The sequence below is a fragment of the Meriones unguiculatus genome, chromosome 18 (genome assembly GCF_030254825.1).
Source record: "Meriones unguiculatus strain TT.TT164.6M chromosome 18, Bangor_MerUng_6.1, whole genome shotgun sequence".
Lineage (NCBI taxonomy): Eukaryota > Metazoa > Chordata > Mammalia > Rodentia > Muridae > Meriones > Meriones unguiculatus.
The window spans coordinates 11,693,137-11,706,828 of NC_083365.1; the positions used below are offsets into that span (position 1 = coordinate 11,693,137).

General features: G+C 53.1%; 1 protein-coding gene across 2 annotated transcripts; it reads left to right on the forward strand.

Moving 5' to 3' along the window:
* The first annotated feature begins 2,543 nt into the window (after positions 1-2,543).
* On the forward strand, positions 2,544-12,452 carry Lzts3 (leucine zipper tumor suppressor family member 3). Of its 2 annotated transcripts, none has more exons than XM_021653630.2 (5): positions 2,544-2,692; positions 7,362-7,524; positions 8,004-8,477; positions 8,720-9,574; positions 9,883-12,452. In XM_021653630.2, exons 2-5 carry the CDS (start codon positions 7,453-7,455, stop codon positions 10,579-10,581), a joined length of 2,100 nt encoding a protein of 699 aa, XP_021509305.1. In that variant the 5' UTR covers positions 2,544-2,692; positions 7,362-7,452; the 3' UTR covers positions 10,582-12,452. The 2 variants fall into 2 exon arrangements, with proteins under 2 accessions (XP_021509305.1, XP_021509307.1); XM_021653632.2 differs by having other exon boundaries at positions 8,720-9,511.
* Positions 12,453-13,692: the final 1,240 nt, after the last annotated feature.

Below are 13,692 nucleotides of genomic sequence, written 5' to 3' on the forward strand. Positions count from 1 at the left end.
CATTTTCATAGAGGTCAGATGCTCAGAACTCTCCTCCCACGATTTGGTCATTTGACAGATGGGGCCAGAGTAGACTAGAAAAGCCAGAACCTAAACACTGACACTGATATTGAGACACAGTAAGCAAAGTTGACAGAAGCCAAAGCCAACTTAGAAGGGGGGGGGGGGGTTGTGGGACTAGAGAGATGGCTCAGAGATTAAGAACACTGGCTGTTCTTCCAAACTGAGTTCAATTCCCAGCAACCACATGGTGGCTCACAACCATCTATAATGAGTTCTTCTGCTCAGGCATACATGCAAGCAGAATGCTGTATAAATAATAAATCTTAAAAAAAAAAAAAAAAAGATATGTGTTTTGAAGGACATAACCCAGGGTCTCATACATACTAGGTTTACACTCCTCTTGAACTACAGCACTATTCTCATATGCACTTCAAAGGCAGAGAGACCAGTGGATCTCCAATTTCAGGGCCACGGTAAATAAATACATAGTTCCAGGCCAGCCAGGCAGCCAGAGCTGCCTAGTGAGTCTGAGAAAATAAAAACTCTCAACTCCTCAAAATATATGCAGTTGTGTGTCAATCACAACTTTCTCTTGCCTGGCATGGAGGTAAGCATTCAGATCTCGGACGTAAAGGCAAGCCTGGTCTACACAGTGAGTTCCAGCACAGCCAGGGCTCTGTAAAGAGACCCTGCCCAGGGCTGGAGAGATGGCTCATTGGTTAAGAGCAGTCTGCTCTTCCAAAGGACCCGGGTCTGATTCCCAGCACCCACATGTCAGCCCATAACTGTCTATAATGCCAATTCTAAGGGATCTGACACCTTCACACTAATGCACACAAAATAAAATTAAATAAATTTAAAAAGAGAGGTAGACCCTGACTCAAAACAAAAGTAAGAAAGAAAAAAAAAATTTCTCTTTGGAGATTCTTTCCATAGTTCATCCTTTTCTCATTGTCTTCTCATTGAAAATGATAGCAAAGTTGGACTCCTCTGTTTAAAGTAAGTGACATGTTACCTCTCTGACTTGAAGAAAAGAATTTGTTTTGTGATATGGCAGCCACAAGCTGGGAGGATCACCGCAAGTTCCCTGACACCCTAGTTCACAGAATTCCAGGATATGGAAATGATTTCTCACCGGCTAATAAGTATAAAAAAAGAGTTGAGCTTATTTAGTACATTTCTTTTTTTGTTGTTTTTTGGTTAGTTGGTTGGTTGGTTAGTTTTGTTTTTTTAGTTTTTCAAGACCTGGTTTCTCTGTGTAGCTCTGGCTGTCCTAGAACTACCTCTGTAGACCAAGCTGGCCTCGAACTCAGAGATCTTGCCTCTGCCTCCCAAATACTGGAATTAAAAGCATGCTCCATCACACCTGGCTTATTCAATACATTTAAAGGCAATCATTGTCACTGAAAACAGGCATTCATTAAAATCGCTATAGAAATGAAAACAATTGTTGAAAAAAAAGCAAAAAAAAAAAAAATTGTAAAAGCTATGACATACTCCTGTCATTGGGTGGCTGAAAGCCAAACTCATTAGGTATCACAACAGATACTTTGAATTAAATCTTGCACCAGCCTTTTGCTTAATGCTGAAGCCTGGGCCTAGCTTGCTTCCCCATACTGATCAGGCCAAGGCCATAGGTGAAGGATGACTGCTTTCTTCAGGCAGTCTTTCTGGGCAGCTGGCGGTTCCGCCGTGAATGCCACATGAGTTTGCCAAGGTGTCAGTCTGAGTCAAGATGAAGTCTTTTCATCACTCAGTCTCTCTGGGGATGAGGATGAGGATTGCTAGGTTAACAGTAGGCAAGGGGCACAAGGTACAAAGTACATATTTCCTGTAATGAAACGGTTTTAATTGGTCGGTTTATTGATTCTTGCCTCCAGAGAGATCGTATCCCCTGTGCCTTGACATCCCGAGGCACCCTGCATGTTTGAAGGATCTTAGGGGTTTGTCTTCCCCATCTGTCTGTCTGTCTGTCTGTCTGTCTGTCTATCTATCTATCTATCTATCTATCTACTGTTTAAATTCTGTGTGTGGTTGTTTCAACCATATATTTGTGCAGAGCCCGCGGAGGCCAGAGGTGCCGGAGCCCTTGGAACTAGTCATCATGTGTGTGCTGGGAATTAAGTCCAGGTTACATGGGAGAGCGGCCAGCGCTCTTGACCACTGAGTCACCTCCAGCCCCAGGTTTGAAGGATTTGGGACGTCTGCTGCACCGGAATAGCTGGTGCAGGAGTTGAATCAAGAGTCCACACGGGGCTGTCCATAAACCAAAGGGCTCGTGCTCCTGATCCAAGATGGAGGGTTCAGAAAGGGTAGGGACCTTCTGGACTTGTGGGAGAGCAGAAATTGGGGGCAGACACCAAGAATTTGGCACAGCGCCTGACATGAACGGAGGCCCCGTAGCCATGTCACCCAGCCTGTGGAGCTGGCGGGCCCGCGCTAGGCCACCGAAGGGGTTAAGGCACCGAGTCCCGCCCCCGTCCAGGATTGGCGGGCTCCGGGGGCGTGGCCGGAGGGCGGGCCCGCGTTTGCCGCAGCCGCTGGTGGGCGGGCCGGGCGCGGGGCGGGAGGGGCCAAGAGCAGAGCCCGGCCGCGCCGCGCGCCCAGTGGGGCGGGCTTCGGGCTGCGCCAGAGAGCGGGGCAGCTGGCGCCGGTGTCTGAGCCTCTGCGCCGGACTCTGAGGCAGTGAGTAAGTGATACAGGCCTGCCGGGGCGCTCCTCCAGGTTCTCCCTCGGTCAGCACGTCCGCTGCATCGCGCGCTGCTTCTGGCGGGTGGGAAGCTGGGGAGGGGGCGCGTCCCGCTGCTAGGGTACCCAGAGCTGGGGGGGGATGAGGCCGATGATGTCATGGACGCTTCACCCGGTGGGGTTGGGGGGGTGGCGGCCAGAGGGGGTGCGGCCCGGATTATGTCACCTCTTCTCTCTGCACCCCGCCCCCCCGGGGCCACGCGCGTTGGTGGAGAACCGAGGGAGGTTTGGGTGGAATTTCTCCAAACGCAGAGACCTCTGTGGCACCTTTGCAGAGGATTTGTGGCTGGGATCTATGTGCTAGTGAATGGCGACCCCCCCCCCAACTCCAACACACATGCACAGCTGAGGCAGGCTCCTGTGTGAGCGGGTGGGTGGGGGTGTGCTGTCTGTACCTTCAGCTCTGAAACCCTGGCTTCATCAGAGCTGGGATCTAGGGGATGGGCCTCTCTTCCCCTGCAGGTGCCCACGTTTCCAGGGGAGGATCATTCTCCCCTCATACATCCCAGTTGAGAAGTTCTGCTCCCTGAATCCCTTCCCTTAATCTTTCCTGGAAGCTCTTCCTTGTTTCTCTATCAGAATTCATTGCCTATTTGCATTGCTCATAACCAACAAGCATTGGCCTGGCGTTTTCTTGATGTCAGAGCCCAGAGACCCCTAAAGTCATCTTTTGTGCCCCGAGGTAACACAGGCTTCTGATGGGGAAGCTTCACAGTGAAATCTCCCTGGGGCATCCTGAGCTAAGTGTTCCAAGACCTCTTGGGTATCAAGGATGCTATGCTGAGAAGGGGTATTTGGACTGGTTCCAGAAAAATATAGGATGGGCAGAGAGCTGAGAAGAGGTTGTGTGTGTAGTGAAAAGCTCATGTCAGGAGAAATGTAGGATGGCTAGTAGAGGCCTTGGGGACTCCGCTACAAGCTTTACTTGGTTGTGGGTGCCCGAAAGAATACAGGCGTTTTACACATAAATGCATTTCCTTCTTAAAATTGGCATAAGATAGGTGTGACAATCTGAGGTGGAGCAATCTGTAGGAGGTTCCGTTCCTAAGCAGTTAGCTGTGATTTACACCTGGAGCTGATGCTACAAGAATTCTGTTGCACTTGACCCTGGCTCATGGAAAGGGTTAGCCAGAGTCCATTTAGCCCCTTGGACACAAGCGCTGAGGGTTGATGGGACAGAAACAGAGGCAGCAGGCTCAGGCTACAGGCTATCATCCCAGAGTGATGCTGTTCAAGTGCCTTTGCAGTCACACTGTTACCTAGGCCTGTCCACAAGCCTGTCCTACAGAGGGAGCTCAGCCCTTCCTCTCCCCTCGGTTCCTACTTACCAGGAAAATATATTCCACTCCTTGTCCTTCCAGCTCCCCACCAGGGTTTTGAGGAAAGAATTTGTAGGAGCCCAAGGTTGGAAGAAGCAAGGGGCAGGGAGTGGTTACAAGGTGTTGACTGTGACAGGTTAGAATTATGGCATGGAACTCTATGGGAATTGCCTGTTGGTTGTCTACCAAGAAGTACGTACAGCCTGAGAAGGGAGGCCCAGGACCGTGTTTAGGATCCTAAGAATCTGACAAAGATCCACTCTCAAGGAAGAACAAACCAGAGTGACATAAGACCACCTCCAAACCATGTTCTGGTCCTCCTTCCTTGGAGCACAGAACAGAGATCTTTGCAGTTTTTATACATCTTTCCAAACATTCATTACCGTCACTCCCTGTCACTCTGAATCAATGTGATCACTCCTGGAACTTGTTCCTTTCTCTACCCTGGCCTCTGGGGACAGCTGGTCCTCTGCCTCTCTCCCTAGCGGTGCCTACTTTCAGTGTATCTAGCAACTTTTTCATTCATATCACAATGTTGTTTGCTTTTTGGTAAAGTGTACGTGTGCACACACAGAGGGATGATGGGTGGGCTGCTCTGCTCTGTCATGCTCTGCCTCGTTCCCTTGCTGAACCCAGAGTCAGGCTGGCAGTGGGGTCACAGCTGACTCTGTGCCCCCTGAACCCAGGTTCGAATGCTCGTGCAGCAGGCACCCCTCCTCACTGAGCTGCCTCCCAGTCTACTCTATTTCCCCTGTTTGTTTTTGGAGACAGGATCTTATATAGCCTAGACTGGCTTCAAGCTCAGTATATACTCAAGTACTCAAGGCAGGCCTTGAACTCTTGATCTGCCTCTCCCTCCATACTGCCGTGTCCAGCTTCCACAGTTAATTTTAAAATAAAAGGAAAAGTCCTTTGATTCCAAACTTTCTCAAGTGTCCTCCTCTGTCCTCCATTAAGGGAGAACTCCGCTGTCTCTTTGTGGCACTTTCTCATCCCTGTGGTCTGCCTGAGCTTTTGCTTTGCACTACTTTTCTAAAACTATTCTGACATAGACACCAGTGGTGTTTTCAGGCCACACTCTTCACTTCCAGGTTTACCTTCTGGACCTTTTTTTTTTTTTTTTAACACTGAAAACAATTATTGTGTTCCGTCCTCCCCTCCCTCTTTCGTTTTGTTTTGTTTCCTTGTCTTCTGACATGGAATTTCACTTGCTTCTCATAATTGTATAGAACTACTGGGCTCAAATGATTCCCCCTCAAGTAGATCAGGCTGCCCTCTGCTCCTCCTGCCTCTGCTTCTTCCTTCTTGCCCTCCTCTTCTTACTGATTTTTTTAAACTAGGGATTGACTCTAGGGTCTTGCACTTGCTAGGGAAGCAGTCAACCACTGAGCCTTTTTTTTTTTTAATTTTTTAAGACAGGGTCTCACTAAGTTGCTCGGGCTGGCCTTGAACTTGCAATCCTTTTGTTCCAGTATCTCGAGTAGCAGGGATTTGGGGCCTGTGCCTCCAGGCTGTGTAGGGCCCCTATTTTGAATCCCTTCCCATTTTGGCTGTTAGAGCTCGGCTTCTCTTGGACTTTTTGCTGCTCCCACAATAGCTCCCAGACTTAGGAGACTCTACCATCCTTGCTTGATGCTAGGCCCACCCACGCCACTCCTGGATGCTAACAATCAGTCTTTCCGCCCCGTAAGAGGTATCTTTGGTCTTCTCAAAAACACCTATTTTTTTCCAAGCAATCTCTGCCTGTCAGGTTAATGATGTCACACCCACACCGGTGCCCTAGCCTCTTCTCATGTTCCTCCACCTGAGCTCCGGCTGCACGAGGATTTGTCAGTTCTTCCTGTAATCGTGCCCAGGCTTCCCCGATGGCTGCAAGCCTCTAGCCATTCAGCCTTCACCCTGCCCATCCCAGCTGTTCTCTCTGTTGAACTCAGTGAGGATGAGAGAGGGTACGATGCTCAGGGTAGGAGGGAGTTTCGAGGTTGATGGCCGGCAGACTAGAGCATGCCCAGAGTGGAGAGGGCAGGAGCTAGGGTGAGGCAGAGAGACCGAGGACAGAATGTAATGAGGCCTGCTCCTGACATGGCACACCTGCACATCCTGCACCTCAGTGTTTCCCTACATGCCTCGTGTGATCCAGACTAGTGTCAGCCTGTGTGTGGGTACAGATGGCCAATAGGAGGAAGGTGGCAACTGTTGTTTTCCACACCTGTGGGGATGGGCACTGAATCAATTTCCACAAAGGCAATGACCAGCTTGCTAGTGAATTTAAGGACTTACCTACTACCTAGAGCCATAATGTGTAGTGTGGCCAGACTAAAGGGTGCATGTGTTGGTGGCCCCCCTCGGTTTGGGGCCGGACAGGAAGGGCACAGCATTAGAATTAGACATCTGGGTAGAAGGAGGTCTGCAGAGCATTGGGGTGTTTGTACATGGGCCCCTTAACTTTAATAGGAAAGAAAGGTGCCCTGCCTGGTTTCTGGGGTTTACAGGCCTGAAAAACATCCCTCTTTCCTAACTAGCACACATATTTGAGCTATTAGAGCCTCTAGCCAGAGGCCAGGACTTGCCAGGTGTGCCTGCCACCTGTATTGTACAGGTGTTCCAAGGTGCTGACTTGAGACAAAAGAACCAGGAAGCAAGCTAGGCCTCTTTGAGCACAAGTAATAGGTAATAGGAGGACTTGTCCCCCTTCAGCTTTGAGGGAGAGAGCACACTCAACAGAACTGGCTCAGAACTTCATGGTCAACTGATCGGGGTCAAGGTCCAAAGGGAAGGGCTGCGTGTGTGTGTGTGTGTGTGTGTGTGTGTAGGAATGACTAATCCAAGAACTCTTCCTGGTGGTACTGCATTCTTAGTAGGGTTCAGCAGTCATGGCATCCTCAGGGGTCATCGCTGGTTGCGCAAGCCCCGCCCCTCCTTCACCCACCTGTGGGAAAGGCCAGGAGGGAGGAGCTGGCTGTTGGTGTTTAAGTGTTGTCTCCACCCACCCCCTTCTCTGCCAGCTAGGGGACTACTGCAAAGTACTGATCGCAGAGAGGGAGGCACTCTGGGGGCAGGCCCTCACGAGGCCGAGTTGTGAAAACCTCCGGGAAGGCTCCCTCGCCACCTGCGGCAGCCGCAGCCCGGGTGCCTCAGTCCCAGTCCGCCTAACCACGGCTGCGCCCACCCGCGACCTTGGCGCAGGCCGCACTGGCAGCTCCGCCCACCCAGCTCCGAGAATCCCTTGCCTGACGCCTCCGGGCACCTGGCGCGCAGCAGCACGGTTTTTTAATTCCTCCCATTTCACAGAGGAGAAAACTGTAGTACGGGATGGCTTGGTCGGCTAGTCCCAAGTCACACAGCTGGTTCTGGCCAAGCCGGGGCTTCGAGAGAGAGCCATATGGCCCCTGCAGACCCGGCCTCGGAGGGTCCCAAGCTTGAGGACCCGCCGGCCCCCCACCTCTTTGGACAGGTAAGGAGAGAAGTCTGCCCTACAGTTAGCTTTCACCTTGATTGTTTACCACCTTGGGTCAAGGGGCCCGGAAAGACGCACACTGTCAGCTTTTTTTGTATAGGGTCATTGTGTCTCTCTAACCTCTGAGGTCCTCTATTAGATTCAACCGGTCCAATCTTGCCAGCCCAGGAAGCTGGGATATAGGAGTCATGACCCAGGGTAAATTTAATGAAAACTAAATTGGGGGAGTTGCAGCACAGTTAAGAAGGTCACTGGGTCTGAGTGGCTCATAGGTGGAGGTGGGTTAAGGAGTGAGTCCAGCAGAGAAGCTATATGCATGGTGTTGGGACAAAGGCAGCAGCTATCCCTTCATCTTGGAGGCCTGGTAACCCTGGTGGCTATTGTAAGGCACACAGAGAGACAAAGCGGGGCCCCAGCTGACTTGCCTGGGGTCAGGGTGGGTTCTGACCTGTCTGTCTTCCCACTTGTGCCCACAGTGCCCTTCTGGCTTAGCCATGGCGAAGCTGGAGACGTTACCTGTGCGCGCTGATCCAGGGAGGGACCCTCTCCTGGCCTTTGCCCCCCGGCCTTCTGAGCTTGGACCCCCAGATCCCCGCCTGACCATGGGCAGTGTGGGTGGTGGGGTGACCCATGCCCAGGAGTTTCCTATGAAAAGCGTGGGCACTCGAACAGGGGGTGGGGGCAGCCAGGGCAGTTTCCCTGGCCCAAGAAGCAGTGGTGGTGGGGCCAGGGAGAGACCTGGCCGCTACCCATCAGAGGACAAGGCTCTCGCCAATTCTCTCTACCTCAATGGCGAGCTGCGGGGCAGTGACCACACAGACGTCTGTGGCAATGTGGTGGGCAGCAGTGGGGGCAGCAGCAGCAGTGGGGGCAGTGACAAGGCCCCACCACAGTATCGTGAACCCAACCACCCACCCAAGCTCCTGAGCACCTCTGGCAAGCTGGACCAGGTTAGTCCTCAGGACCCAAGAGCTTCTCAGTCTGGTTTAGAGGGGGCGGTGACCGAAAGAGAGGATGTTCAGGCGGGCCTTCCTATCATGGGAGGCAGGATGGAAACCGTCATGGGGGAACCATGGTTTGGAGATCCAACAGGGGCCGGAGGTGTTCTTGAACAAGTCTCGGACTTAAGGAAGAGGAGGGGCCAAAGATAAGAACGCAATCTGATGTCTCTTCTCCACTTCCTTTGCTGCAGTGCTCAGAGCCACTAGTTCGGCCATCAGCCTTCAAGCCTGTTGTACCCAAGAACTTCCATTCCATGCAGAACTTGTGTCCTCCACAGACCAATGGGACCCCTGAGGGACGACAGGGCCCTGCTGGCCTCAAGGGCGGACTGGACAAGTCTCGGACCATGACCCCAGCTGGTGGGAGTGGGGGTGGCCTCTCAGACTCAGGCCGGAACTCGCTCACAAGCTTGCCCACCTATAGCTCCAGCTATAGCCAGCACCTGGCACCCCTCAGTGCTTCCACCAGTCACATCAACCGTATTGGCACTGCCGGCTATAGTAGTAGCAGCAGTGGTGGGGGGTCGGGCTACCAGGATCTGGGGACCTCCGACAGTGGGCGGGCTTCCAGTAAGAGTGGGTCATCCTCATCCATGGGTCGGTCAGGCCACCTGGGCTCTGGGGAGGGCGGAAGTGGGGGCCTGCCATTTGCAGCCTGTTCACCACCCTCGCCCAGTGCACTGATCCAGGAGCTGGAGGAGCGGCTGTGGGAGAAGGAGCAGGAGGTGGCGGCTCTGCGGCGCAGCCTGGAACAGAGCGAGGCGGCCGTGGCCCAGGTGTTGGAGGAGCGGCAGAAGGCCTGGGAGCGTGAGCTGGCAGAGCTCCGGCAAGGTTGCAGCGGGAAGCTGCAGCAGGTGGCCCGCCGCGCCCAGCGTGCCCAGCAGGGCCTCCAGCTGCAGGTGCTGCGGCTACAGCAGGACAAGAAACAGCTGCAGGAGGAGGCAGCCCAGCTGATGAGGCAGCGGGAAGAGCTGGAGGACAAGGTGGCCGCCTGCCAGAAGGAGCAGGCTGACTTCCTGCCCCGGATGGAGGAAACCAAGTGGGAGGTGCGGGCAGAGGGGGCTTAGATCTCTCATCTCTTGACTCCTTTCCGACTTCCCTTCCTCTGGAGACCCCAGAGCAGCAACTTACTACTGTGCGGTGGGGGAGTTGTGAAAGGAGTAGGACCAAATCAATTCAGAGTGACTGAGGACAGAGGCCGCCCTGGGGCTGCAGAGAGGAGCCGGGCAGGGAGCCCCCTGTAGGGCCGAGCCTGAGTCCAGATGCCCCTGGAGCTAGATCTGGGAGCTGGTTGAGATGAGCCTTTTCTGCCGTGTCTTTACCCCGGCCTCTGCTTCCACCTGTCCCCGTCCAGGTGTGCCAGAAGGCCGGTGAGATCTCCCTCCTCAAGCAACAACTGAAGGACTCACAGGCCGATGTGTCGCAGAAGCTGAGCGAGATCGTGGGGCTGCGCTCACAGCTCCGGGAGGGTAGGGCCTCGCTCCGGGAGAAGGAGGAACAGCTGCTCAGCTTGAGGGACTCCTTCGGCAGCAAACAGGCCAGCCTGGAGCTGAGTGAAGGCGAGCTGCCCACCGCCTGCCTCAAGCCTGCGCTGACCCCCGTGGACCTGACCGAGCCGCAGGAGGCGCTGGCCTCCTGTGAGAGCGATGAGGCCAAGATGCGCCGGCAGGCTGGGGTGGCAGCGGCCGCTTCCCTGGTTTCCGTTGATGGGGAGATGGATGCTGGGGGAGAGGGTGGGACACGGGCCCTGCGAAGGGAGGTTGGGAGACTGCAGGCTGAGCTGGCAGCCGAGCGGCGTGCCCGTGAGCGCCAGGGTGCCAGCTTTGCAGAGGAACGCCGGGTGTGGTTGGAGGAGAAGGAGAAGGTCATTGAATACCAGAAGCAGCTCCAGCTGAGTTACGTGGAGATGTACCAGCGCAACCAGCAGCTGGAGCGGCGACTACGGGAGCGTGGGGCAGCAGGGGGTGCCAGCACGCCTACTCCGCAGCACGGAGAGGAGAAGAAAGCCTGGACCCCCTCCCGCCTGGAGCGCATCGAGTCCACAGAAATCTGATTCTCTATCCGAGTGCACAACCTTCCGACTTGCGCCCTGTCTGAAGGTCGGAGTCACCACTATTCCCTTCCATTCATTTCCCTTCCCCACGTGTGCTGCATATCCCCAGACCAAAGAGGTTCTCAAAGCAGCTGTGACCAGCCCCCTTGTTGTCCCTGTCCACGCAGCTCCAGCACTGCCACTCCAGACCCTCCTGCCAAGGAGAGCATGGGGGAGGGCAGAGTGCGACGGGCCGAGGTCCCCGCAGGGAGCGTGCTCCCTTTCTGGGAAGCCTGTTGTTGGAGATGGAGGCAGCAGGCTCGCATTGCCAGGAAGTACCCCAGCCCCCCTCCTCGGATCTTGGGCTGCTGCTGCTGGCCACCTTGTGTCCAGTGCTACTGTCTGTGCTCTCCTCCTGGGCCACCCGGCCTGAAGGAGCCTGCAGGGGTCTACCATTGCTGGCAGACCCGAGGCTCCTAGTCTCTCTCCTACATGTGGTATTCCTTCCTTCCCCAGGCAGATAGGTAGAAGTGGGAGCAGATGGCCTGCCTGTGGTTGAGAGGGCTACCTGCCCAGCCCCTCCCCCACCAAGGTATCTTGGACCCGGGCCCCATAGCCTGGACTAGTCCTGAGCATGTGTCCCTCTCTGTGTACTGAGGGAGGTGAGAGCTGAGGCCGGAAGCTGAGTCTCCAGGGAAGATCTGCCTTCCTATTCTCGGGAAAGGTCCCCTGGAGGCTTCTCAGCCCCACCCTCACCCTCTGGCCAGGATCCTCCGAGGCTACATTCCTCCCCCCCCCCCCCTTGATTGACCCCACCATACCCAGGGTCGCTGCTCAGCTCTGATTATAGCTATGAGTGCCACCTGCCTCTTAGGTATTGTTTGCTCCATTGCTGCAGTCAGATGAATGTCTGATGTCTTCCTGTGTTTTCCCTCACGCTCTCCCGCTGGCCTCCCGCTTTTCATGCGCACATCATCTTCCCAGGCTGCCTTTTTCTTCCTTTTCTCCCAGCAGAAAGCTCTGCTTCACTTTTGGTGCACTGCTCACTCCCCGGCTCCCCAAGTCTGAGCCTGGGGCCCTTGTTTTGAGGGGCCGTTCAGGGTTGGATGTGACTGCCTCTGAAGAACAAGGCTGATGGGAGAGGACCACTGACCCTTGGGCTCCTTGCCAGATTCTTGAGCTGGCTTGTTTGTCCGGGCAGGGATGGCTGGTATGGTCATCAGTATGGGTTGCGACAGTCAATGTCGATTCCTTCTCTAGGATCTCTCAGATTCTCATCTCCCCAAGACAGGCAGGGAAATTCTAATGTCTCTTTTAAGAAAGTAAATTTCCAATTCACCAGCAATAACAATCAGAGGAGACTTGGCCCTCAGTCCTTGTATTTCTCCTTTTCACTCTCTCTTCCACCCCCAAGATAGAATTTTGGGGTCAGGATGGAGAGAGTTGGTAACTACTGTGAGCAAGTCCCCCAATCCCTGACCAGCCTCCTCCCACGACTGGTGACTGTTTAACAAGCTGTGCACCCCCACAAAGCGGGAGTGCCCTATCTGTGGCCCCCAACCCTCTGCACAGCTCCTTCTAGGTGGTCCTCAACAGGTTTTTGACCTTGATTGGAGGCCACTGTGACAACCACTGCCCATCCCTCTAATCCCTCACTGCACCTGCTCCAGACCCTGAGCCTGGTCCACAAGGACTGGGAAAAGGCATTAAAACAAAACAAAACAAGATGGGGAGGGGGGAAAGAAAAATACGAACAGCTTTGGAATGTCCAACCACAAATAAATTATATATAAATATATAAATATATATATATATATCTACCATATGTGATGGAAAGAGTTTTCATTTTCCTTTCCCAGAGAAATAAAATGGAGAAACCCTCTTGGATGGCATTCTGTGGCCAGCTTGTATCTTTGCAAGTATGGGAGGTAAAGTTTGGGGGTGGGGGCAGGACAGAGCTGGAACAGACATTTCTCAGAGGAGGCGTGGGACCAGTGAGACTCACTGTGCTGCACAAGGAGATTGGCTCAAAGCCCAAGTCTTCTGTGTTTGTCCACCTTTCCTACCCATGGGGTGTTTCCTCTTCAGTTGAGGCTGTTGGTGTTACAGCCGGTTCTAGCTCAAGCTGCAGCCCAGAAGGCAGGTGATGTTGGACAGCTAGGGGCAGCCTGCAGTCACTTAAACACCTCACAGTAATTAGCTCAGAACCACAGAATGGGTTTTCAAATAATGACAGGAGGCCCAAGTATGCTGGAGAGTGGTGACCTGTCCTTTTTGGTAATTCCTTCAGTCTTCCTCACAAAGCTTCACAATTGAAAAAAGAAAAAATGAAGTTTTCTGCAAATATCACATTTAGATCTATACTTTTAAAGAGTGGTTTATTTTCCCTTCGCCTGACAAATCTTGATATAGGTATCACAGATAATTGGCTCTTTGTGGATCTAGAGCAGTGGCTCTTTGAGGTCATGATTCCTAATAGTAGCAAAATCGCCATCATGAAGCAGCGAACAAAATTTTATGGTTGGGGGTCAGCTCTCCGTAAGGAATTGTCATAAAGGGTGGCAGCACTGGGAAGGTCGAGAACTGCCGATCTAAAGTCTAGGTTTTCATCCCCCGCTCTCCCACCCCACCTTGTCTCCTCTTTGCTACAGAGCATCCCAGATCTTTGACAAGGCTGATTTGTGCCACTTTATCATGATACTGGAAGTTTTTCTGAGGCTGGGTGTGGTAGCACTCAGGAGGCAGAAGCAGGCAGACCTCTGAGTTGAAGGCCAGCCTGGTCTACAGAGTGAGTTTCAGAGCACCATGCAGGAGTACATGGTGAAACACTGTTTAAAATAAACAAATCAATAAATGTACATACTTAAAAAGAAAAAAAAAGGCTTTTCTGGGAGCTGGAGAAATGTCTCAATCAGTAAAGTGCCTGCCATGCAGGCATGAAGACCTCAGGTTGGATCTCCAGCACCAACAGAGACCAAACCCTTCTGCTACATAGGGCTTGGTAGAATCTTTTTTCTTACTGTGAAAGTCGAACCAGCCTATGTGTAAGGTCCTCCTAAGGGAGGAAGAGACCTCCTGACTGACCCCCTCCAGTCCATTCTTCTTCTTTGTTTCTTTCTCTCTCTCTCTCCT